The sequence below is a fragment of the Lutra lutra genome, chromosome 3 (assembly GCF_902655055.1).
Source record: "Lutra lutra chromosome 3, mLutLut1.2, whole genome shotgun sequence".
Taxonomy (NCBI): Eukaryota; Metazoa; Chordata; class Mammalia; order Carnivora; family Mustelidae; genus Lutra; species Lutra lutra.
Genome location: NC_062280.1, coordinates 106,378,041 through 106,399,172, shown reverse-complemented (window position 1 = coordinate 106,399,172; position 21,132 = coordinate 106,378,041). Strand labels below are relative to the sequence as shown.

At 53.4% G+C, this 21,132-nt stretch overlaps 1 protein-coding gene across 2 annotated transcripts in view; it reads left to right on the top strand.

The window, feature by feature from the left end:
* Positions 1–19,599, top strand: part of TFCP2L1 (transcription factor CP2 like 1) — a 57,781-nt gene extending 38,182 nt beyond the window's left edge. For both annotated transcript variants that reach the window (XM_047722628.1, XM_047722629.1), the window contains 9 exons: positions 2,494–2,604; positions 5,274–5,365; positions 7,086–7,134; positions 7,228–7,321; positions 9,294–9,384; positions 10,399–10,502; positions 13,659–13,801; positions 17,760–17,811; positions 18,724–19,599. In XM_047722628.1, coding sequence (XP_047578584.1) covers positions 2,494–2,604; positions 5,274–5,365; positions 7,086–7,134; positions 7,228–7,321; positions 9,294–9,384; positions 10,399–10,502; positions 13,659–13,801; positions 17,760–17,811; positions 18,724–18,770 — 783 coding nt within the window. In that variant the 3' untranslated portion in view covers positions 18,771–19,599. The remainder of the gene's footprint in view (positions 1–2,493; positions 2,605–5,273; positions 5,366–7,085; positions 7,135–7,227; positions 7,322–9,293; positions 9,385–10,398; positions 10,503–13,658; positions 13,802–17,759; positions 17,812–18,723) is intronic.
* Positions 19,600–21,132: the final 1,533 nt, after the last annotated feature.

Here is a 21,132-nt window from a genome sequence, read left to right as displayed (position 1 = left end):
GTTGTTGCTGGAACAAATGATGACAGGTTTTGTGGCTTCAGGCCACACACATGTATTACTCCTCAGAGCTGGAGGTCCACAGCCTCACAAGGTCTCACTGGGTTTAAGTCAGGGTGTGAGGAGGGTTGTACTCCTTTCCGGAGGCTCCCTCTCTTTCCCTTTGCCAGCTTCTAGAGGCTTCTGTGTTCCTCCGCCTGTGGCCCATCCACCTTTCCTCAGAGCTGGCAGGAGTGCTGGGCTCTTGTGGTCACGCCACTCCAGCCTCCTCTCCCCGGTCCCTCTTCCACTTTTCACGGGCCCTGTGATGACGTTGGGCCCCCTGGGATGCCTAAGGATCATTTTCCTGTCCTGTCTCCCGCTGCTTGCTATCCTGATTCCACCTACAGCCTTGTGAGGTGACAGCTTCAGGGTCCTGGGGGTGAGGACGTGGCCATCTTTGGGGAGCCCTTCTTGACTAAGCCCGTCCATTGGTGCAGTGGGTGCCGCAGCCCCTGGTCTTTTTATGGCCCGCTCTGGGCTCTCGCGGTTCTGACTTGCTGTGGATGGCCCCATAGCTGCTGCCGGATGTCCTTGCCTGTCCCAGTCATACCTCTGTCCTTCCCTTGTACAGACCACATGTGTGGTCCTGCTAGTCGTCCTTGTCCTCTGGTCCAGTGGCATCCAGTGGGATTCCTGGGGTTCAGAGGCCGCACTGGGCATGAGAGATGGACTATGTCTGCCCCCCGCGTCCCCATCCCCAGAGCGCCTAGGCTCCCCCATGGCCCCCTAGCAGCTCCCCTTTCTACACCTCGAGGCAGAAGCTCAGGGGTGAGGGCTCTGCCTACCAGGCTCCTGGGCCACACACCACCTATCACTGAGGAATGGATCTGAAGCTGCCTTGTCTGAGTGGCCCAGGGAAGGCTTTGGCATCTCCTGTAGGGGCATGGAGGCCCCTGTCACTTGAAGCTGGCTTCTCAGAACGCCTGGGGAGGTATGGCTGCCCCACGTACCCAGCCCCATCACAGAAGCAGTGCCAGCAGGTGTGTGCAAGCGCCAGGTAGTCTCACCAGCTTGGCTATCATTTCTCCACCCCCAGTCACCCTTGTCACCCCTGTCACCTGTCATTGGGAAGCCTCCTGCTTTTTGGAGCCAGGTGCTGGGGCTCGGGTAGGGGGGCTTCTGATGGGACAGGCAGGACCCCTCCCTGACCAGCCAGCTCTCCACAGGCCTCACCGGGCCAAGTGCCGACCCCACACGTGGGCTTGCCCCGTGGTTTCTGGACAGGGAGGACGAGCCTCCTGTTAGGGACAGGGGCCAGGATGGGGGATGGTGGGGCAGATGATGGGGGTATAGGGACTGCGGGCCTGGTCTTTCTCAGAATACCAAATCTGTCATTGCTGTCCCCAGAGGACCCCCTGCAAACTCAGCTTTGTCTAATGTGGGTCTCACATCACCCTCAGGGCTGTGTCCTAAAATGCCCTTGAGCTGGAAACGAAAAGCTACGTGGCATGAGGAAGGTGCATTCTGGGATGAAAGTCCCTAAAGGGGGCATTGAGGAGATGGTTTTCACTGAGTGTGCCCTATGCCTGGTCTGTGGCATCCGCAGGCAGACTGTGCAGTTCTGGGCTCTGGGGCTGCTGGGAGTCAGTGTTGGGAGCCACCAAGCAGGCTGTGAGTGTCCTGGGAGTGGGGCTGCTAGGTCCATGCAGGTGGTATATACTGGGACACGCTCTCTTGGATTTTCACCTGGGCAGCACTTGTTTCTGCTTTGCGTTTTTGGTTTTGTTTTCTGTTTTTTTTTTTTTTTTTTTTTTTTTTTTTTTGGTTTTTGAAGACTCTGACCAGCCAGGGCAGCATGTTCCTCTCCATTCTTACCAAGTCACTTGAGCCTCAGTTTCCTTACCTGTAAATGATGGAAATCATAGTGCCTCTATAAGTTGCTCACGTTTGCTGGGCGCCTAAGATAGGCTCTGTGAAGCTGGAGGGGGTATCCCATGTGAGGTGTGCCAGCAGCGACCTGCATGCTGGTGCTGGGAGTTTGAGGGATCAGGAGACCTTGACCATGCGTCCAGGATTTCCCAGCACACAGGTGCAGACTCCCACCAGTAGCCCTGACTTCTTCCATTTCCTTCACCCTCCACCAGTAACCCAAGGAATGCATTGCAGTTTGCTGTGCTCCCAAAGGTTTTGTCCATGGGCCAGTGGCCTCTGGTAGAGATTATTTACAAGCATTTCCCCCTGAGCAGCTGAGTGGCAGGACCCTGTGGCAGGCCGTGAGTGCCCTCGGGTGAGGAAGGGGAAGGGCTCCAGGAAGATGACTGAGTGCTTAACACCTGGGAGGTGTGGGAGGTGTTGTCCCATCCAGAGATCCTGCCTGGACTCCTGGCCCTTGGGCCCTGGGGAGAGGCAGGGAGCATGCAGGTCTTGGGGACTGTCACCAAGCCCTGGGTCTTTCTCTGAGAGCTGCCTCTGCCCACTCTGGACTAATGGAACCCCTGTGCTCTGCACTTGTAGCCAAAGGGAGCTGACAGGAAACAGAAGACCGACCGGGAAAAGATGGAGAAAAGAACGGCCCAGGAGAAGGAGAAGTACCAGCCATCCTACGAGACCACCATTCTCACAGAGGTGAGCTGGCCTGGTGTCGAGGTGCATGCCATCCCCCTGCCGCCCTGGGCCTTTTGCCTTTTGGTTTAGATTCTTGAAACTTGCCCACTAGGGAGTGAATGCCTCTTTTGACAGTGCCCATGAAATTGTATTAGGTTCCCAGGTTCAGAGCTGTGTTCACGTGATAAGCCCAGGGGGCCGGGACAGTGTTTCCGAAGTAACTTCCAGTTCTGGGCTCTTGGCAATTTCCAGAGTCAGGTGATTGTTGTTTTAATAGGTGAAGGCCCAGAATCCAACAGAAGAGAGTGTGTATGCATCAGAAAATACCTCACTCCAAATTGTCCTAGCCTCGAGCTTTCTCTCCCCAGGACAGCTGTCATCCCTGGGTCTTCACGTACGTGGCCCAGCTTCCTCTGCTGGTGAAGCCAGTGCACCCACGCCCGCTGTTTTTACACTGACAGTGTACATAGACACGTTGTTCTGTAACTTGCTTGCTTTATTTAATAGCCTTGCTTGGAGTCTGTTCCCCATCTGTTCGTACAGAGCTTTCTGGTTCTTTATCCAGAGGCGTGGCTCCGTTGTGTGGATGACGGCCTGTTTGTGCATATTTGGTGCTTCCTGGGCTCCTGCTCTTGGGCAATAGGGGGCTGCGAGTGACCACGGGGGCGTGAAGGTCTGCATATGGTAGAAGTCTCTGCAGGCTTCCGTTCTCAGCAGGCTCACTGGGTCAGGGGGTGTGAACTACTAGCTGCTCTGTAGTTGGGATGGATACTGGAATGCAGTGCCTTTCCCCCAACTCAGACTCTCACGGTGTCCCTGTGTCCAGTATACTTCTGAGATGAACACTGTCACAGGCACTGCTTCCTCCTGTGACTTGTCACCGCTGGAGCCACCTTTTCCTGGGCTCTGTTTTTTCTTTAAAGAAGCAAAAAATGCAACTATTCCTCACTGCGTTCTGTAGTCAGCCCAACTCGGGAGTGTTTGTTCATTGCCTAGTGCAGCTGGCCCAGAAGGCTCCCCACAGATGTACAAGGCCCAGCACTGGCCGTGGTGGGGGTTACAGCTGTGGTTAAAGTGAGGCCCTGGGCACAGAGCAGCTAAGAGAACAGTGGCTGGTCCTGGGAGGGGTGTGTGTGTGCGAGCATGTGTAATAAGCCGTATGCAGAAGGGCGTTTGCAGCAAGGCAGAGTACGGAAGCTAACTTTGCGGCACAGAGAGATCTGTAGTGGTGTTTCAGCAGGCTCAGAGTGACAGTGGCCAGAGAGCCGTGGTGCAGGGAGAGCCTGGCTTACTCAGTAGCAGAAGAGTGCCAGGCCCCCCAGGGTGCCCTCCACACTCCCACCACCCTCTGCCTCCAGACACCTTTCCCTTCCAGGCTGAGCCTGAACCTCTCTGCTCCTGACTCTCCTTGGACATCCCCTCACTGGAGGAGAGCGCTGGGGGTGCTTCAGACCATGTCCGTCTAAGCCCTTGTCAGCACGCGGTGCTGCTGGTGAAAACCCTGGCCTGGCCCCTGCCCGTGACAGGTTGTCGACTTCTCCTCCACTCCCGGGGTTAGTGCCATGGCATTCCAGTCCACACGCACATCAGAGTTAAATATTCACCAGGCTGTGGCTCGGTGGGTGATAGTAAATCTTCAGGAAGGCTTCATATTGGCCCTTTCCGAGGAGGTGTCATCACAGGGAAGGGAAAAAAGTGAATACTTGGCCCACTGGCTTCCCCAACAGGCAAAACCTGTTGTCTTTGCTGTCTCTGTCTGGGTGATTCTCACGTATGTTCATTTTTGGCTTCTGGACAAAAGTACCTTGAGGTCAGGGATCACATCTTCCGTGTCTTCTGTGTCTCCCTTAGCTCCTAGCAGGACGCCTGACGTGTAACAGATCTAGAATGATGTCCGGAGGGGTTGGCCTGCTCTTGGAGGCGCTTACGTACCTTCTGCTCTCCAGGGCCTGTCGGCTGATTCTGTTTTCAAATAGTGCAGGTTTTAGTACTGAACTCCTAAATATATTTTTTAAGATTTATTTATTTACTTACTTATTTTGGCAGGGGGGATTGGTGGTGGTGTGGGGAGGAAGAGAATAGTGGGAGGAGCAGAGGGAGAGGGACAAGCAGACTCCCTGCTAAGCACGGAGCCTGACTCACAACCCTGAAATGGGGACCTGAGCCGAAACCAAGAGTCTAGACACTTGACTGACTGAGCCCCCCAGGTGCCCCAGTACTGAACCTCATTGATGACTTTTGTTTGAAAGTTATCTGTATCCATTGCTCCCTCTTCTGTGCATGGACACATATTTGTCTGTATCTGGAAAACCTGCCTCTGGGCAGCTGGCCTGTGTCGTTAGCTCTCTTTTCTTGTGGACCCAGGGGATGGATGATGTTTCCCTTGGTGATTCAACTGCTAGAAAGCTCACAGAGACGCATGCCTTGCTTTGCTTGCTCTGGGAATGACTGAACTTTAGGTCTCTTCTCTGCCAGGCTTGATTTCTTGGGCATGGCCCTAGGAAACTCACACTCCGCTGCCTCATGTGGGGCCTGGGAGATTGTGGGAGAATGTTGAGGAATCCGTGGTGTCCTGTGCTGGCCTCGATGGATGCTGGTTTGGGAGAGAGAGGAGCTGGGATAGTACCTCTGTAGCCGAGTTCTTCCTTTCACGGCCCTTGAGTCACTGCTGCCCTGTGCTCTTTCTGCAGTGCTCCCCGTGGCCGGACATGGCCTACCAGGTGAACAGTGCTCCATCTCCAAGCTACAACGGCTCTCCAAACAGCTTTGGCCTTGGCGAAGGGTATGTCCGCCCTCTCTCCCTTTGGGGCTCCTGGAGTGATGATGTATCCAGGCTCCTTTCTTGATCTTTCCTCTGTATCCTCTGCACCCACCCCCCAGACCCCCACTCCCGCCCCCCGCCCCCGCCTTGGTATGCTGGCATCAGCATGAGCTTCAGGGCGGGACTTGGAATATTTGCACGGGTTTCTGTGCTTGGACACGCTTCTGTAAGCACTGTCTGCTGGGGTAGCAGCCCAGGACCCAGCCTCCCACCCCTTCCCCCCACCCTGGAAGCAGGTTGGCCTGTGGGTGCCCTCCAGGGCAGAATGCCTTCTCGACAGATGGAGCCTTAGGAGGCGGCCATTCTGGTGGCCCCGGCGGCTGCGAGGGGACATCCTCGTTCTTTCTGTGGTCCTTGTGCGCATTCTCCAGGCAGCACGGGTCAGCTTAGGATGTTCCCTGGCCCGGGCTTCAGGGCTTGTCCCACAGAAGTGGCCTCGCTCCCGCCCACCCAGCTCTGGAAGTGCACAGGCCACACTGCGTCTGAGGTGATAGTCGTGCAGGGGCTGGTGGGCATCAGTCGGACCTGTCCCAGGCTGTGGGGCACAGGAAGGGCTCAGGGCACCACTGTGATGGCTGTGCACATCCTGATCCTGTTTCTGGGGGGAGGGGACAGCAAGAGCAGGGAGACCCCAGGCAGGTTTAGCAGGTAGGTGTGGAACCTGTGGGCGCCTCAGAGCCCATGCTTGGCGTGCAGAAACCTTGACTAACGGGAGAGTGGGTGTGTCCGTGAACTTGATTTCACAAGGTCACAGGGGGCTTCCTTGAGAAGGGCAGGGGCACAAAGCCTAGGTGTCATGTTCAGATTCAGGTGGACCCAGTGTTAAATCCCCCACTCTGGGGTGAGTGGTGAGTTCTTAACCTTCCACAGCCTCACGTTCTCCACTAGCAGGGGGTGAGGATTGGTGCAGGGTTGGGGGACGGTGCGCCTTACGGACACTGCACAGAGAGCAGCTCTTGTCACCGACGACCTGTCTGAGGGTCATCCCAGCGAGGGCCTTTTTTTAGTGTCACTGTGGTAAGGTGCACACCAAGTCACCCCAGCTTGTCAGTTTAAATCAGAGTGAGACACCTATGTCCCTCCACGTTGTGCCTTCTCCAGTCTCTGTCTGGGAGGGTCATTTATATTTTAAACTGTATCTTCCTCTTAACTTAAAAATGCAGGTGTTAGGTATGTGCCTTCCCCATGAGTGAGCCCTGGCGGGAGGGCAGGTGCCTCCAGCCATGACTGTATTCTCCTCATCAGTGGGTGCCAGACTGCGGCTCCCTATTCAGGGCAGGTCCCTCCCAGGAGCCCAAAGCCCTCTCTGCCTCTGCAGACAGGGGTTTGGCTGCTGCTGTCTGGGCAACCAAACGGTGCTTGGGGATCCTTGGGCAGCCTGCCCTCCCCTGGGGCCGAGGCTGGCGGGGGTGGGGGGTGGGAGACTCTGTTGACCCTGAGCTCGGGCTAGAGGGGTGCTCGTTGGCTGTGCTGTGTTGCCAGCCAGAACGTCGTGTCCGCCCTGGAGGGCTGGTCAGGGATTTTGAGGGATTGCATGGGCGGTTCTGCCAACATGTCTCCGACCTGGGGAATTCTTGAGGCCCTGCTGCATTTGCAGTGAGGGCCATTCCATGAGGGGAGGAGGAGCGCTACACTGGGAGAGGGGGCTGTGCCCGAGACTGATCGCCAGTTCTCTTTGTAGGAACAGTTCCCCGACGCACCCGGTAGAGACCGTGCCGCTGGGCAATGATGTAAGTGTGTGCTGCTGGGCTCTCCGGCTTGTGTGTCCCTGGGCAGACCCGGCGTGCTCATGTCAAGGCCCCCTCCTCTCTCTCTGCCTGCAGCACCTGCTTCCGTCAGCCTCCATCCAGGACGCCCAGCAGTGGCTCCACCGAAACAGGTTCTCACAGTTCTGCAGGCTCTTCGCCAGCTTCTCGGGTGCGCATCTCTGTGTTGTTGGTAGAACCCATGGGGATCCTAGAAACACGTCACAAAGCCAGGTGGCTTCCCAGACTTGGCCGCACTGCCTGCCAGGCTGGGACCCGGTATGGCATGGGTCACTCACTCACTTGCTGACCCTGAGCCAAGTGCTAAAGGAGGAGGTCCTGTCCATTGGGAGTTTCGAGTTGAGTGTGGCTTTTAGGGAGGACCATCTCTGTCCCCTAGGGTGGGTCCCAGTCTGCCCGGGAAGGGCCCCCTGCACCAGGTGGGCTGGGGCACACTCGGCAAGCCTTCTGGCTCTTCCCCACCACCCCGCCACCTGTGCGTCACGCTGTCTCTGGAGCCCTGACCTGGGAGATGACAGTGAAGCCGCAGGGAGGAGAGGAAGCTGCGGCTTCCTTCAAGCCCTCACCGGTGGGGCTGTCAGAGACAGACCCAGGGCCAGGGCTGTGGGGCATAACGGTAAGCAGAGCGGTGAACCCTGCTACCAAGTTGAGGCAATCCAGAAGGACCGGGAGTAAAATATTGACCAGAACTAGGACGGTGGCTCCCATGCACATCTGTGACAGTGGAAGGAAAACTACTCACGGTCGTCTCTGAGCTCAGCTTTGCAGGGGCTTCCTTTGAGCTCCCAGGGAGCTTGTAGCTTTGAGTCTGCACAGGTGTGTGGACCCCATGTTTCAGTGCTGCATGACCCTGTGGTGGTGGGCAGGCTCAGAGGAGGGGCCTGGCTCGTTTTGGGGAGGAGCAGGGAGAGATGCTGCCATTTTCAGGGTGCCAAAGAGAGACAGTGCCCTTGAGCAGAGGCTAGGCCCAGGGGAGGAAGGGAGCTAAGTGGGTATAGGGGACAGTGGAATGTCCAAGGAGGCAGAAAGTGCAAAGGCCACAAGGTGGGGGCCTGCCTGGTGAGGCCACAGAGCCTGGCACCCAAGTGAGTGGGGCCGAGTGGACTGGGAAAGGTGAGGTCAGAAAGGGACCGAGGGGCCTGGTAGAACAGTGGAGGATTTTGGCTTCTCCTTGTCATGTAGAGGGAGCCTTTGTGCTGACAGAATCATGCCTGAAACTGTCTCTGAACTGTGGCAGGAAAAAGGGGTTGGATGTTACTGCTCCTGTCCATGTGACTGCTGGCTGGTTTTCAGCGGACGGTAATAGCATACTTGTCCCTTGGAGAGTCCTAAGGCACAAGGCTCTAGGGGACTTGTTGGGCTTTGAGGACGGGACTGCATCCACGGTAAGGATGTTCATAGACCTTTATTCATAATTACTCCCAGCTGGGAGCAACGCCGGTGCCCATCGGCAGAGAATGAACATGGGACTGTGGTGTACTCGTGCAATGAAGAATATGTAATAATGGGCACGAATGAGCCTTTAAACAGAACTGGGAGGGAGGGAGCTGGACATAGGAAAAGTGCATCCTTGTCCATTCCCCTTACATAAATTTCAAAGTTTCAGGCAAAGTTTAAGGAGATGAGGAGTCAGGACGGTGGTTCCCCAGAGGTGGGGGCGTGGCTGGCGCGGGTGCCAGTGGGAGGTGGGAACGTCTGCCTCTCATTCGTGTGCCGGAGCGTGGCTGCACTGAGGTGGCCACAGGCAGGGAGCTGTGCACTTCTGCGCTTCGACGAGCATGGGTCCTCAGTGTCCTGTGCTGGGTTACATGTGCTTGTGTTAGTGCACTAAACGGTACGGAGGGAGGGACGGGCGGGCACAGCTGGCAAGGACCTGTCGGCTTTTGTAAATGCCCGTCTGTTCTGCTGAGCTGGAGAACACCACTCAGCTCTCGGGCTGTGATTTCCTGATGTTTAGCTTTTTGTTGTTTCTCTCTCTGGGGAACGTCCGGTGCCCGCGGAGTGTGAGGCTGACGCTTCCCTGTCCCCACTCTTCCCTGTCCGCAGTGCAGCGTCTGCAGGTGCCTGAGGATGGAAGCTTTCCTGTGTCTCCCACTAACGGGCGGCCCCATTTTCCTGCCTAGGTGCTGACTTGCTGAAGATGTCTCGGGAGGATTTGGTCCAGATCTGTGGGCCTGCAGATGGGATCAGACTCTTCAATGCCATCAAAGGCCGGTGGGTATCCATTTCCAGCTGGATGCGGGGTATGGCAGGGAGCCTCATCTCAGCCTCTTGGATGCTGCCATGTGGGCCCTCTGGGCAGGGACAGGGCTCTTCCTGGAGCAGGTGCAGGAAAGAGGCCCTGTGAGAGGGGATCAGGGCCATGGGGGTGGGTGGGGGTGGGGCTGAGCCTGCCGCAGCTCACCCCTCCCTGCAGGTCCCTCCTGCTTCTCGGTTTGGCTGGAGCCTTGGTGTCTGGATCTGAGCCCCTCAGCCTTCCCCTCAGGTGCCCAGCTGGTTGCATCATCCCAACTGCCTCCTTCCAGAAGGGGGGGTGGGACTCTGGTGCAGCTCTCTGTTCTCTGAGCAGACCAGAGAGCAGGGCTGGGTCTGCTGTGGTGGAAATGTTGGGCGCCATGCTGTTGAGTCCAGCAGCCCCAGCCACACGTGGCTGCAGGGTGCTTGGTCTCAGGCTAATGTCATTGACCGAGTGAATTTTAAATCTCATTTCCCTGTCACGCATGGATAGCACAGTTTTAGAGTGAGGGTGAGGGCCTGGGTGTGTGTCTCAGATCTGCCTCTTCCGAGTTTTACGCTCACCAAAGCCCTGACCCCTGTGAGCCTCAGTTTCCTCCTCTGTAAGATGAGGGCTGTGATTCCAGTGCCCTATGTGTGTGAGATGAAATGAGGGAGGCACGTGAAGTTCTGGAAATGGTGCCTGGGGCAGGGTAAGCCAGAGAAAGTGTTTGCTCTTGTTACTGCCCTGAAAAACACTTTGTGTCTTGAGATGGGTGTTCTGGGCAGAGAGCCCTCATGGCAGCTTACAGGACCTGGAAGTGTTGGCCATCCTGCTGCCTCTAGGCAAGCCGTCTGACGCCGTGGAGGCCCATACAAAGGCCTTCTGCATCTGGCGGCCTCCTTTCTTCTCCCTGAATCCTTCCATCTGCCAGTTCCACCCGTGTTCTGGAACATTTCTGGAATATTCTCCCCCCCTCCAGTACCTGCTGTTTATTTCCCTCCTCCTGCCAGGAATGTGAGGCCAAAGATGACCATTTACGTCTGTCAGGAGCTGGAGCAGAGCCGAGCGCCACTGCAGCAGAAGCGGGATGGTGGTGGGGACAGCAGTCTTTGTGGTGAGTTGTGGGGGGCCTGCCTCTGCCCTGCCAGCCTGGGGCTGGTTTCTGGTGGCCGGGTCACAGGAAGACTCAGCAGCAGTGTGAGTCGTCTTGCCGAGAATGTGTCCACTGAGCCACCTCACTCAGCGTTCTCGCAGCATGAGTTCTTGGTAAACTCCCTCCTGGGATTAAAACGTTGCAGGTGGAAGCCCTCTCCCAGAACAGCTGGTCTAGCCCAATTGCTACCTGGAGAGCAGGCTCAGAGAGGGGACACACCCCCCATACTTAGCTGCTCCTGGGAGAGTTGGGAATCAGGCCTTCGGGCTCCCAGGCTGGTGATGAGTGACCGCTTGATGGCTGGATTCCCAGAGCACTTCCTCCTGTGGTGACCCCCCAGCCGGACCAGTCTTTCCCGTTTGGTTTGGTGGCTTAGCTCGGGGTGCCTCAGGGGCATGTGACTTTTTTGGGTTGGCAGTTTGGTGAGAGGACAGAGGCTTTGAGGTCGGCTGAGTGTGGGCCCCAGGGCTGGCCATGCCGCGTATTGGCTGTGTGGCTTTGGGCAAGGTACCAGGGTCCGTGCACCCGCTTCCGCACGTACAGAATACAGATAGCGACGCTACCCCCAGAGATGGGAGGTTTTGGTGAGACAAGGCATGTATAGCGAAGCGCCTTGCTTCTGAGCGTCTCTGCGTTCTGCGGGTCTGGTTAGCTGCCGGTCTCAACCTGCAGGGTCCATGCTCTTCTGTGCATGTCTGCAGAGAATGGGGGAGCACTGGTGGAGTAGGAAGGCTCCCCAAGTCCATCTAAAGGGCTTCCTTCCCGTGTGCTCGCTTACTCGCATCTCCTCGTAGGCACTGTTGGGAATATTTCCCGGGGAGGGGAGGGACACTGAGGCACAGGGTGGGTCACTGTACCCCAGGTGACAGCGTTGTGTGTAGCAGAGCCAGGACCCAGACATTGGGACCCTGGAAACTGGCTTCTGCGCCCTGCGTCTGGCCCCTGGACATTTCTGAACGATGGCTAGGTCCTCCCGCATCTTCTCAGCTGTTTGCCCATGAGGGATAGATCCTGAGCCTTGGGGGCAGAAGGGGCAGCCTAGCACTCCAGCACAGCTTGTGATTCATGCTTGCAGAGGCCCTGAGTGCTGGTGCTGCCCCAGCACAGATCCTGGGGCCCCAGGACCTGCGGATTGTTCCAGGGCTGGCTTCTCCAGTGGCTGAGTTGGGTTGTGAGCCTGGGATGGCCTAGTCTAGAGCCTCGTATCCCAGAGTACTGCTGGCACGGCCCTGGAGGAGAGGTGGTTCGGGAGGAGTCCAGAGGAGTGTCCCATGGACCCTTTGGCCGCCCCAAGCCCTCCTGACAGTGCAGCAGAAGCCCACTGGAGTCTGTCACAGAAGGATGTCCTAGAGAGGGGCCCTGGCCTCCTCACCTGCTGTCCACACTGGGGGCTGGGGCATGGCCACACGATCTGCACCAGATCGGACCGCCGCTCAGCCCGTCTGAAAGCCTGGGACGGCCAGTCTGATGTGTGGCTGGAAGGCTGTGGCCTCGGAGCATGCGTGCGTGTGTGTGTGTGCATGTGTGCGTGTGTGTGTGTGCATGTGTGCGTGTGTATGCACATGTGCACGTGCATGCATGCTTTTGAAACACAGAGTTTTCTGAAGCCAGGCGTTCCTCAGTTGAGGTAGGAGTTTGGGAACCTTTAGTCCAGTTATGCTTTGCCTTTGAGGACCTTAAGGCCCCCGAGTGTGGAGGCTCCTGCCCCGGGGCCCCCGCAGAGCTGCCTCCTCCCTGGCTGGCTTGGGTTTCCCGTAAGGAAGCATTTCCAGCCTCCAGGTCGGTGTTAGCTTCCAGCAGGGCAGTGATGCTCCCAGGTCCTCCCTTTCCCTTGTGGCCACAATGCTGGGGTGGAGTGGCATTTGTGCTGTGGAGAAGGGCAAGGATGAGACCCCTTGTGATGTCAGATTGCAGTTATCCCTTGCAGAGAGAGGGGAACCCTCTTAACGCTGCTCATGGGAATGCAAGCTGGTGCAGCCACTCTGGAAAACAGCATGGAGTTCCTCAAAAAGTTAAAAAATAGAGCTACCCTACGACCTGGCAATTGCCCTAAGAGGTACTTACCCAAAGGATATAAAACTACAGATCTGAAGGGATATGTGCACCCCAGTGTTCAGAGCAGCAATGTCCACAGTAGCCCAACTGTGGAAAGAGCCCAGGTGTCCATTGGCAGATGAATGGATAAACATGTAGTTACACACACACACATGCACACACACACACAGGAATATTATTCAGCCATCAGAAAAAAAAAAGAAATCTTCATTTACAATGACACAGATGGAACTAGAGGATATTATACCAAGCAAAATAAATCAATCAGAGAAAGACAGTTACATGATTTTACTGGTGGAATTTAAGAAACAAAACAGGAGCATAGAGGAAGGGAGGGAAAAATAAAACAAGGTGAAAGCAGAGAGGGAGACAAACCATAAGAGGCTCTTAACTCTAGGACACAAACTGAGGGTTACAGAAGGGGGTGAGGTGGTGGGGTAGCTGCATGACGGGCATTAAGGAGAGCATGTGATGTAATGAGCACGGGTATTACATTAAGACCGATAAATCGCTAAACTCTACCTCTGAAACTGATAATACACTATATGTTAATTGATTTTAAATAAAATTTTTTAAAAAGGAGCAGTTATTCTTAAATCACACTTTTTGCCTCCTGGAGCCATCCAGTGACCCCTCTAAGCCATGGGAAGAAAGGAAAGGGGATGCATGATTTCTTCTCATTCCTGCAAGGGTGTGCGTCTGGTCACAAGTCAGAATCACTAGCAGCTTGTTAGAAATACAGAGTTCTGCCAGCCGATCTCCCTCCAGCCTCTGTCCCGCCATGGGCATCATTGGGTATCGGGTGGATGCAGGAATTCTTCATTTTATGTAAGATCCCCCCCCCAGAGGGACTAGTACAGGAATGCAAAACCATAGCCTGTCTGCCTTCCCCCTGCTGCTGGGCTGTCGAGAGCCTTGGTGCCTGTTAAAGCCAGGTCCCATGGAATGGGTCTGGGCATGAGCATCCTTACAACTGAATGACTGTCTTGGGGGCTGGGGGGTAGGCAAGCTCCTTAGAAAGCAGGGTATGTTCTATAGAAGGCCCTGTCCCTTGCCCTCTAGTGTACCATGCCATCTTCTTGGAAGAGCTGACTACCTTGGAGCTGGTTGAGAAGATCGCCAACCTGTACAGCATCTCCCCCCAGCATATCCACCGAGTCTACCGGCAGGGCCCCACGGGCATCCACGTGGTGGTGAGCAATGAGGTGAGCGCTGCCCACACCCCCACTCACGGCCTTGGGGCTGTAGGGAGGCATGGCAGACAGGTGCCAGAAATGCTCCCTCCGGGGTTGGGGAATGACTTCTGCCTGTTTTTTCTGCATGCCACATGCCCTTGGCTGCCCCTGGAGTGCAGGGGGGAGAGTTCTGAGGCTCTGAATAAGCTGTCTGCCTCCCATCCTCAGCCGCGTGCCCTGCAGGAACCGTGGCACAAACCTGTCTTCACAAGCTTACGGTCAGGACTCTAAGAAGTCAGGGCAGCTGGAGGAGGAGGAGGTCCCAGGGATGGGGGAGTGGACTGTGGGCTGGATGATGGAGAGGAGGCAGGTCACATGGGAGCACAGAGCCTTCCTCTGCTGACCGGCAAAGATGCCATGGCCTTCCTGGGTCTCCCTGGGCTGCATAGACATGTGTGGGGCACAAGCAGCTGCTGGCAGAGGGCACAGAGTGATCTGATCCCACTCATGGCTGAGGATGATTTGCATCTGCATTTAGGCATTCCTGATGCCTTATTTAAGCTTGTTCTATCCTGGACCCCTCCTCTTGATGATAATAGTCAGGAGTGCCAGCATTTATCTTCTGTTTACTGTCCTAAGTGCATGTGTAGCCACTCATTTAATTCTGGCAGCCTCCCTATGAATTGGGTGAAATCCCATTTCACAGAAAGGAGACTGAGACACAGAGAGGCTGAGTAAATCGCCCCAGGTCACATAGCCGATAAAGGGTGGAGCTAGGGTGGGAATCCTGGTGTCCAGCTTCAGAGCCCAGCCTTGTAGCCAGATGGCTAGCCCACCTTCCTGGAAATGAGGCCTTTAGAGAAACAGAGTGGGGCTGATGGGAATGCTGGTTGGGCACCCTGAGCCTCCAGAAGACCCCAGCAAGCCAATAGTGGGAGCTCTGAGAGCATCTGTGTAGAGGACTGTAGAGGAAATGGTACATGAATGGTGTCTGGGGGAGTGGAATGTGGGCTCTGGAATCACACGTGTCCCCACTCGGACCTTGCTGCTAGGAGCGGAGTAACCCTGGGCAGGTTTACTTAGCCCCTTTAAGCCTCCATTTCCACATCTGTAAAACGGGGATAATTATACTCACTGAGCAGGTTGTGGTAAGGATAACATGAGAAAACCATGTCAGGCGCTGGGAGACACTGGTTAAGCTTGTGGTGGTGGTGGTAATAGACGATGCTGGGCACTTTGAACTTTTGGGAGCAGTGATGGAGAAATCCTTAAATGTGACAGTATACAAACTGTAAGGCTTGTAATAGTCCGTGTAGTTGATATATTGTCATTATTGGTGATAATCCTGTCGCCACTTGTCATTACAGTTACCTGAGCCCCTTAAATGGGAGTGTCCCCCATTTCATGGGAGTTGAGTCCTGGAGGCTGGCAAACCGGTGGTGGTTTCCTTCCTCTTGAATTAAAAAGCAATTCATGGGTTGCCTGGCTGGCTCAGTTGGGGGAGCATGAGACTCTTGATCTCAGGGTTGTGAGTTAGAGCCCCATGGGTGCAGAGATTACTTAAAAATAAATCTTTAAAAAAAAAAAAGTGATTCACAGTTTAGTGTCAATCAAGAAATCTAAAATAGCGGAGGGCAAACGCAAAAGGCACGTCTTTTCCCTACTCTTTCCCTAGAGGAGTTCGTACTGGCTTGCTTGGATGTGAATCTGCCGGATAATGTTTTGAGAAGGCATCTGTCGTGGGCCTGAGCATTGTTCAGGCATGGATTCCTGAGTCAGCTGTACATTTATCTCGCACTTGCTCGTTTGGTTCCTGGGTCAGAATTCTTCCCTGTCATTCCATTTAAATTTCAGGCGGCTGTTTCCCTACCCCCACTTCACAGACAGAATGAAGCCCAGGGTTCCTGACCTGAGCACTTCCTTGAGAATAGCCCGGGAGGTTCAGACACCTGAGCAGTGGGCTGCCGTGGGGGCACAGGAATGAGTTTCTTTGGTGAAGACAAAAGCCAAGAATGTGCGGAACCCTTGCCATGTCACAGGTCCCCGCGGGAAGTCCCTTCCCCAGCTCGCCCCTCCCCTCCCGAGTGGGCAGTGAAGCAAGTGAAGCAGAGAACGGAACCACAGTGCTGACCTCGCTAAGTAGGCGATTCTTATTCCCCGAAGTCTCCTTGCCTCTTAACCCTGAATCAATTGGAAACCTTTGGTTCTTAATTGCCCAGAGTGCTGGAGGCAGCCCGGCCAGCCGCGGAGCCGGCCCCCGAGGTGCAAGGGCACTTAATTAAACAAGGGAGTTACTGATTAAGCCCGTGTGGGATGTGTGTAGAGCCTTGCATGCCCAAGTAGCTGGGCTGCCAAGAGCCCCAGAGGGCGCAGGCCGGCAGCATAGAATAAATGCACTGCACGCGCCATTAGGCCCTGCAGGGAGGGGCAGGGGTCCACAGGTGGGTGGACTTGCAGGATTTGGGGCAGTAATCCAGAGGAGGCAATGACATATGGGTGGCATTTTTTAATTCGAAAAGGAGTTTGCTGCGTGTTAGCTAGTGGGTATGTTTAAGTTTTTGTTGTTTATTTTTTAAGTATTCTTTCCATTTATATTGTGAAGTATAGCACATGTGTGCAAGGAGTATGTGGGACTTGCTTTTACAGTTTAAGGAAGAAGTGCCCAGTATTGACACTCGGGTTGATTCAAGATTCTGTTAGAAGCCTCTTTGAGGGCTGATTTCCTCTTCCACGCCCCCTCTCCACCTGCTGGTCTGAATTCTGTACTAATCATCCCCATTTCCTCAGTGTCTTGCTTAATTTTGCCTGGTTTAAAACTTCATGTAGGTGAATAATAGCATGTTTTTCTGTGACTTTCTTCCATTTCACTTAAAATCTTTGAGATTGATGTGTTTAGGTGCTGCTGGAGGCCCCTGGCCCACTGGATGGCATAGCGTGATGAGGTCACAAAATAACTGATTGACATGGGGGTGGTTCCCAGTTACCGCTTTTTTTCTTTTTTTTTTTTTTAAGTTTTTATGTCAGTAATGCCTGCACCTCACTTGGGTCTCCAACTCAACCCCAAGATCAAGAGTCGCATGCTCTTCAGGCTGAGCCAGCCGGGCGCCCCTCCAGTTTCATTCTTAATAGCCAGTGCTGCTGTCAACGTTCTTAGGTGGTTCTAGAGAAACCCCTGGAGAAACCATATGCAGGGGTTTCTCTGGAACCCTGGCCGGGAGGAGTAGCATACCAGATCATGTGGAAGCTTTGTAAAGTGGTTGTAGAGACATTCCACCAGCAGTGGGAACCAGTTCTAATGTTCTATATCCTGGTTCTCTTCTTTTGCATGGGAGCAACCCCATTTTACAGATGGGCTCAGAGACCAGAAGGGGAAAGATTGACTCGTTCAAGGTCACCTGGTAGTTAATCAAAATGAGAACTGTAGGGGCGGCTGAATAATCGTTCCCTTCCTGCCACTTTGTAGACACAAGGAGTGGTGTTATGTGGGTATTGGTCCTCATAGGACTCTGATACGCAGAGATACTAATTACCAAGTTGTGTGTGTGTGTGTGTGTGTGTGTGTGTGTGTGTGTGTTTAAGCACTTTAGTTTTCTCTTTGTTGCTGTTAACACACATACATGCTCCTGTAATGTGTCCATATAGGGATTGGAGGTCTCAGTAAGTACGAAAAAGGGAAACGAAAGCGCACAAACATGTAGTCCTGTACTACCATGTTAATGTTTTGGTTCCTTGTGGAACTTTGGTTCCTTCCTGGCTCCTTTCTATCCTTTATGTACAGTTTCTGTTACTTACGATGGCGATCATTTCACACATTTATCTTGTTTCGTGTTTCCTTAGTGAATGTTAAATGGAACCATTTCCCTGCATTTGTGCAAACATGGTGATTGTTATTTCTGCCTGCTGCAGTGGCTGGGCTCTTGTGTTGCGGTGGCTTTTCACATTATGAACTCATGGTTAAAGGGACATGGTCTTTCTTTTTGCCTTTCAGATGGTGCAGAATTTCCAAGATGAGTCTTGTTTTATCCTCAGTACCTTAAAAGGTAAAGACCCCACCACCCCCTTTTCTTGTTTACTGTATGTAAGTGGGGCCTGCCTGCACAGTGGGTCCCTCAAGAGCCATCTGGCAACATCCTCTGGGGAAAAGGAACACATACTTGCTCTGAAAGCCTGCCCTGTTGATGTGAGAACTTCTGAGATTGGCTCCAAAGTCAGTTCTGAAAGGGAAATCTGGCCAGGCAGCGTGTGCTCTATAAACTCAGTGCCCGAGTAGAAGTAAGGTGCGTTTGAGTTTTTCCACAGTGGGGGTCTCCAGGAGGAGCAAGTGTGGAATACAGCAGCTGAGCCTGCAGGCCTAGTGGGTCAGGGATTTGGGGCAGTGGAAGAGCCATGAAGGTTCCCCTGAGGAAGGGGTCTGAGAAGGAACTCCTGTGCCAGGAGAAGGGGGACTAGCTGTGACCTAGTCTAGGTCTGGGTGAGGGTATATCACCATATATGGTGCTTGGGTGGGGCAGGTAAAAATGTAGGGAGTATATCAGAATGAAAGCCCCACAACAGGGTCATAGACCCTGAACGGTGACAGGGCCAGCCCTCTCTCCCCTATTCTCTTGGATCTAGCCAGCAGCCACCTTCAGAGAGCTGGGGGCCAGAATACCCTGAGAACCACAGTTTGTCCGAAGCCTTCTTGAATATGGAGCCTTTAGTTCTTGGGCCTAGAGTGATGGTAGAAAGGCCCATTGGCAGAAAGAAACTCAATAAGGCAGAAGGCATGTGAAGGCATGTGTTAAAAATTCCTGTTTTTGTTAGCACACTTCACTCCATGCAATTACATTTGGAGCCAGTATCCATGGCAGGGCTTCTGCTGGTACCCCAGTACCATGCCCTCCCTGCCTGATTCCCCAAGGTCATGGCATCATGCCTTTCACCTGAAAAATGCCCTGTGTTTCTCTTCGCAGCCGAGAGCAATGATGGCTACCACATCATCCTGAAATGTGGCCTCTGAGCAGAAGTAGCGTGTGTAAAGGAGAGCCTCCCACCCCTAGCCCTGTGGATTCCCTCGGATGTAGAGATTGCACCACTATAAGCTGCGGCCTCTCCTGGCAAGCTGTGACCAGGAGGGACTTGGCCCAGTCTGTGAAAACCACGGACCAGTAACCGGCAGAAACCCGGGGGTGCGGTCTCTGGCATGCAGAAAGCCAGTGGCTCCTCTCTCCCTTCCTCTTGGCCTCCAGCTTTTGAATGGTTCTTTGTTCTTTGCCTGCTGTTCTAAAGAGGTACGTAGCGGGGACATCTTTTCTGAAACCCTGCTAGTTCTTTGGGTATCTTGGTGCCACTGTATCCTTCTGCCACTCCCCTGCCTCCAGGGAAGGCCCTGGCTCACCCCTAGCCTTCTCCTTGACAAGGACTGCTGAATGGATGTAGGTGGTTTGCGTCCATTCTGTCTTCCTGTTGGTCTCCCTCCTCAGAGACCCTGGTGAGCATCGTCTTTCTGATTCTTGGATGGATTGATGGGAATGGGATTTATTCTGTGCCTTCTGCTTCTCTCACCTTGACTCTTGTTTCTAAGGACCTGCCGCCACAGTGCCCAGAGATGGGTTTTCCAGTCTCTGCATTTGCCAATTATACAGCACAGTCCATGTGTAGGACCCACCACCAGACCTGGGTCTACGCCATTGGGAGGGAGGGAGAGAAAAAACTGTTCCCAGGTACATTGTCACAAGTATAAAAGGAATGAGACAAGATGATTTTTTTTTCTTTTTTTCTTTTTTTTTTTGCCCTTGAGCTTCTTTTATATAATTTTTTTTCCTCAGCAATCTTGGGTAAAAGGAGGACTAGGATCTATGTGATCAGGACTATGATCACCATGTGATCAGATGACCGTGACAGTCATGATAGCAGACCTTGGGAGGACTTAACCAGGTCCCATTTAGAGAAGACCTTGGTTAACTACTGCCAAATTTGCCAAGTTTCCCGGGGTTGTCTCTTGTCTGGGGGCCCCCCATTTAAATGTTCATCTTTTCATGTGTAGAGGGATTGTTCAGGCATTTTGCCTGCATGGGGATGGTGGGATCACCTCTCTTAGTGGCTTAATTATGGGGAAATTTAAGTAACTCAGTTACTAATTGAGTAAACTCATGAACTAGTCTTCGTCTTGCCTCTGTTTCTGGGACCCAGTCATCTCTGCCTTTTGCTAACTTAAGTTTATCTTCCATAGCACTGGGAAGCCCTGTGACCAGCCATGCAGGATTGTACAACTTGTAAAGTGGAGCTTTTGGCGAATACAGTGTTAGGGTCAAAGATGATCAGAACTGCGTAGACCTTGTTTTACAGAGGAGGATACTGAAGCCTAGAGGGGCAAAGCCACCTGACTGATACCATGTAGTGATAGGGCAGTGGTAGAAATTTATCATATAAACCAAGACACTTGAGATGGCGGACGGGGCTCTCTGGTCATGGTTATGTTAGGACAGTGGGTGAGTTCCTCCAGAGTACAGCAGGCTCCTGGTTCCTCTTTTGTTTAGGGGGAGGATGGGGCAGCAGGTAACAGATTTATTGAGATACAGTTCATAGACCATACAGTGTTCCCATGTATAGTATACAGCTCAGTGGTTTTTAGTGAATCCACAGAATCAGCACATTCAATTTGACATGATTTTCCTTGCCCCCCAAAGAAACCCTATTCCCTTTAGTGATCACCCTCCCTCTCCAGCGGCTCCCCCTCAACTTCCTTGGATCTAGGCAACCATGAATCTCCTTTCATAGATTTACCTATTCTGGTCCTATCATGTATATGGAATCACACTGGCCTTTTGTGGCTGGCTTTTTTTTTTTTTTTTTAAACTAGTTTAATGTTTTCTAGGGTCTTCCATGTTGAGCATGTATCCATACTTCATTCCTTTTTAGAGCTGTACTGTTCCGTTCTATGGCTGTTCCTACCATATTTTGTGTATCCTCTCACCAGGTGATTGATCTATGAGTTGTTCTACTCTCTGGCTGTTATGAACAGTGCTGCTATGAACATAGTTGTACAAGTTTTTACATACACATAGGTTTTCATTTCTCTGGAGTATATACCTAGGAGAGGAATTGCTGAGCCGTATAGAACTCTGTGTTTAACTTTTGGGAAACAGCCAGGCTGTTTCCACATTTCCAGCAGCAGCTCAGGAGGGCTCCAGTTTCCCCACATCCTTGCTGGTGGTTGCTAATTACCTGCCTTCTTGATGAGAGGATTCTAGTGGGTGTGAAGTAGGGTCTCTCTGTGGTTTTTGATCTGCATTTTTCCCTAATGGCTAATGATGTTGAGCCTCTCTTCATGTGCTTATTGGCCATTCGCATGTCTTCTTTGGTATCTGTTTAGATGCTGT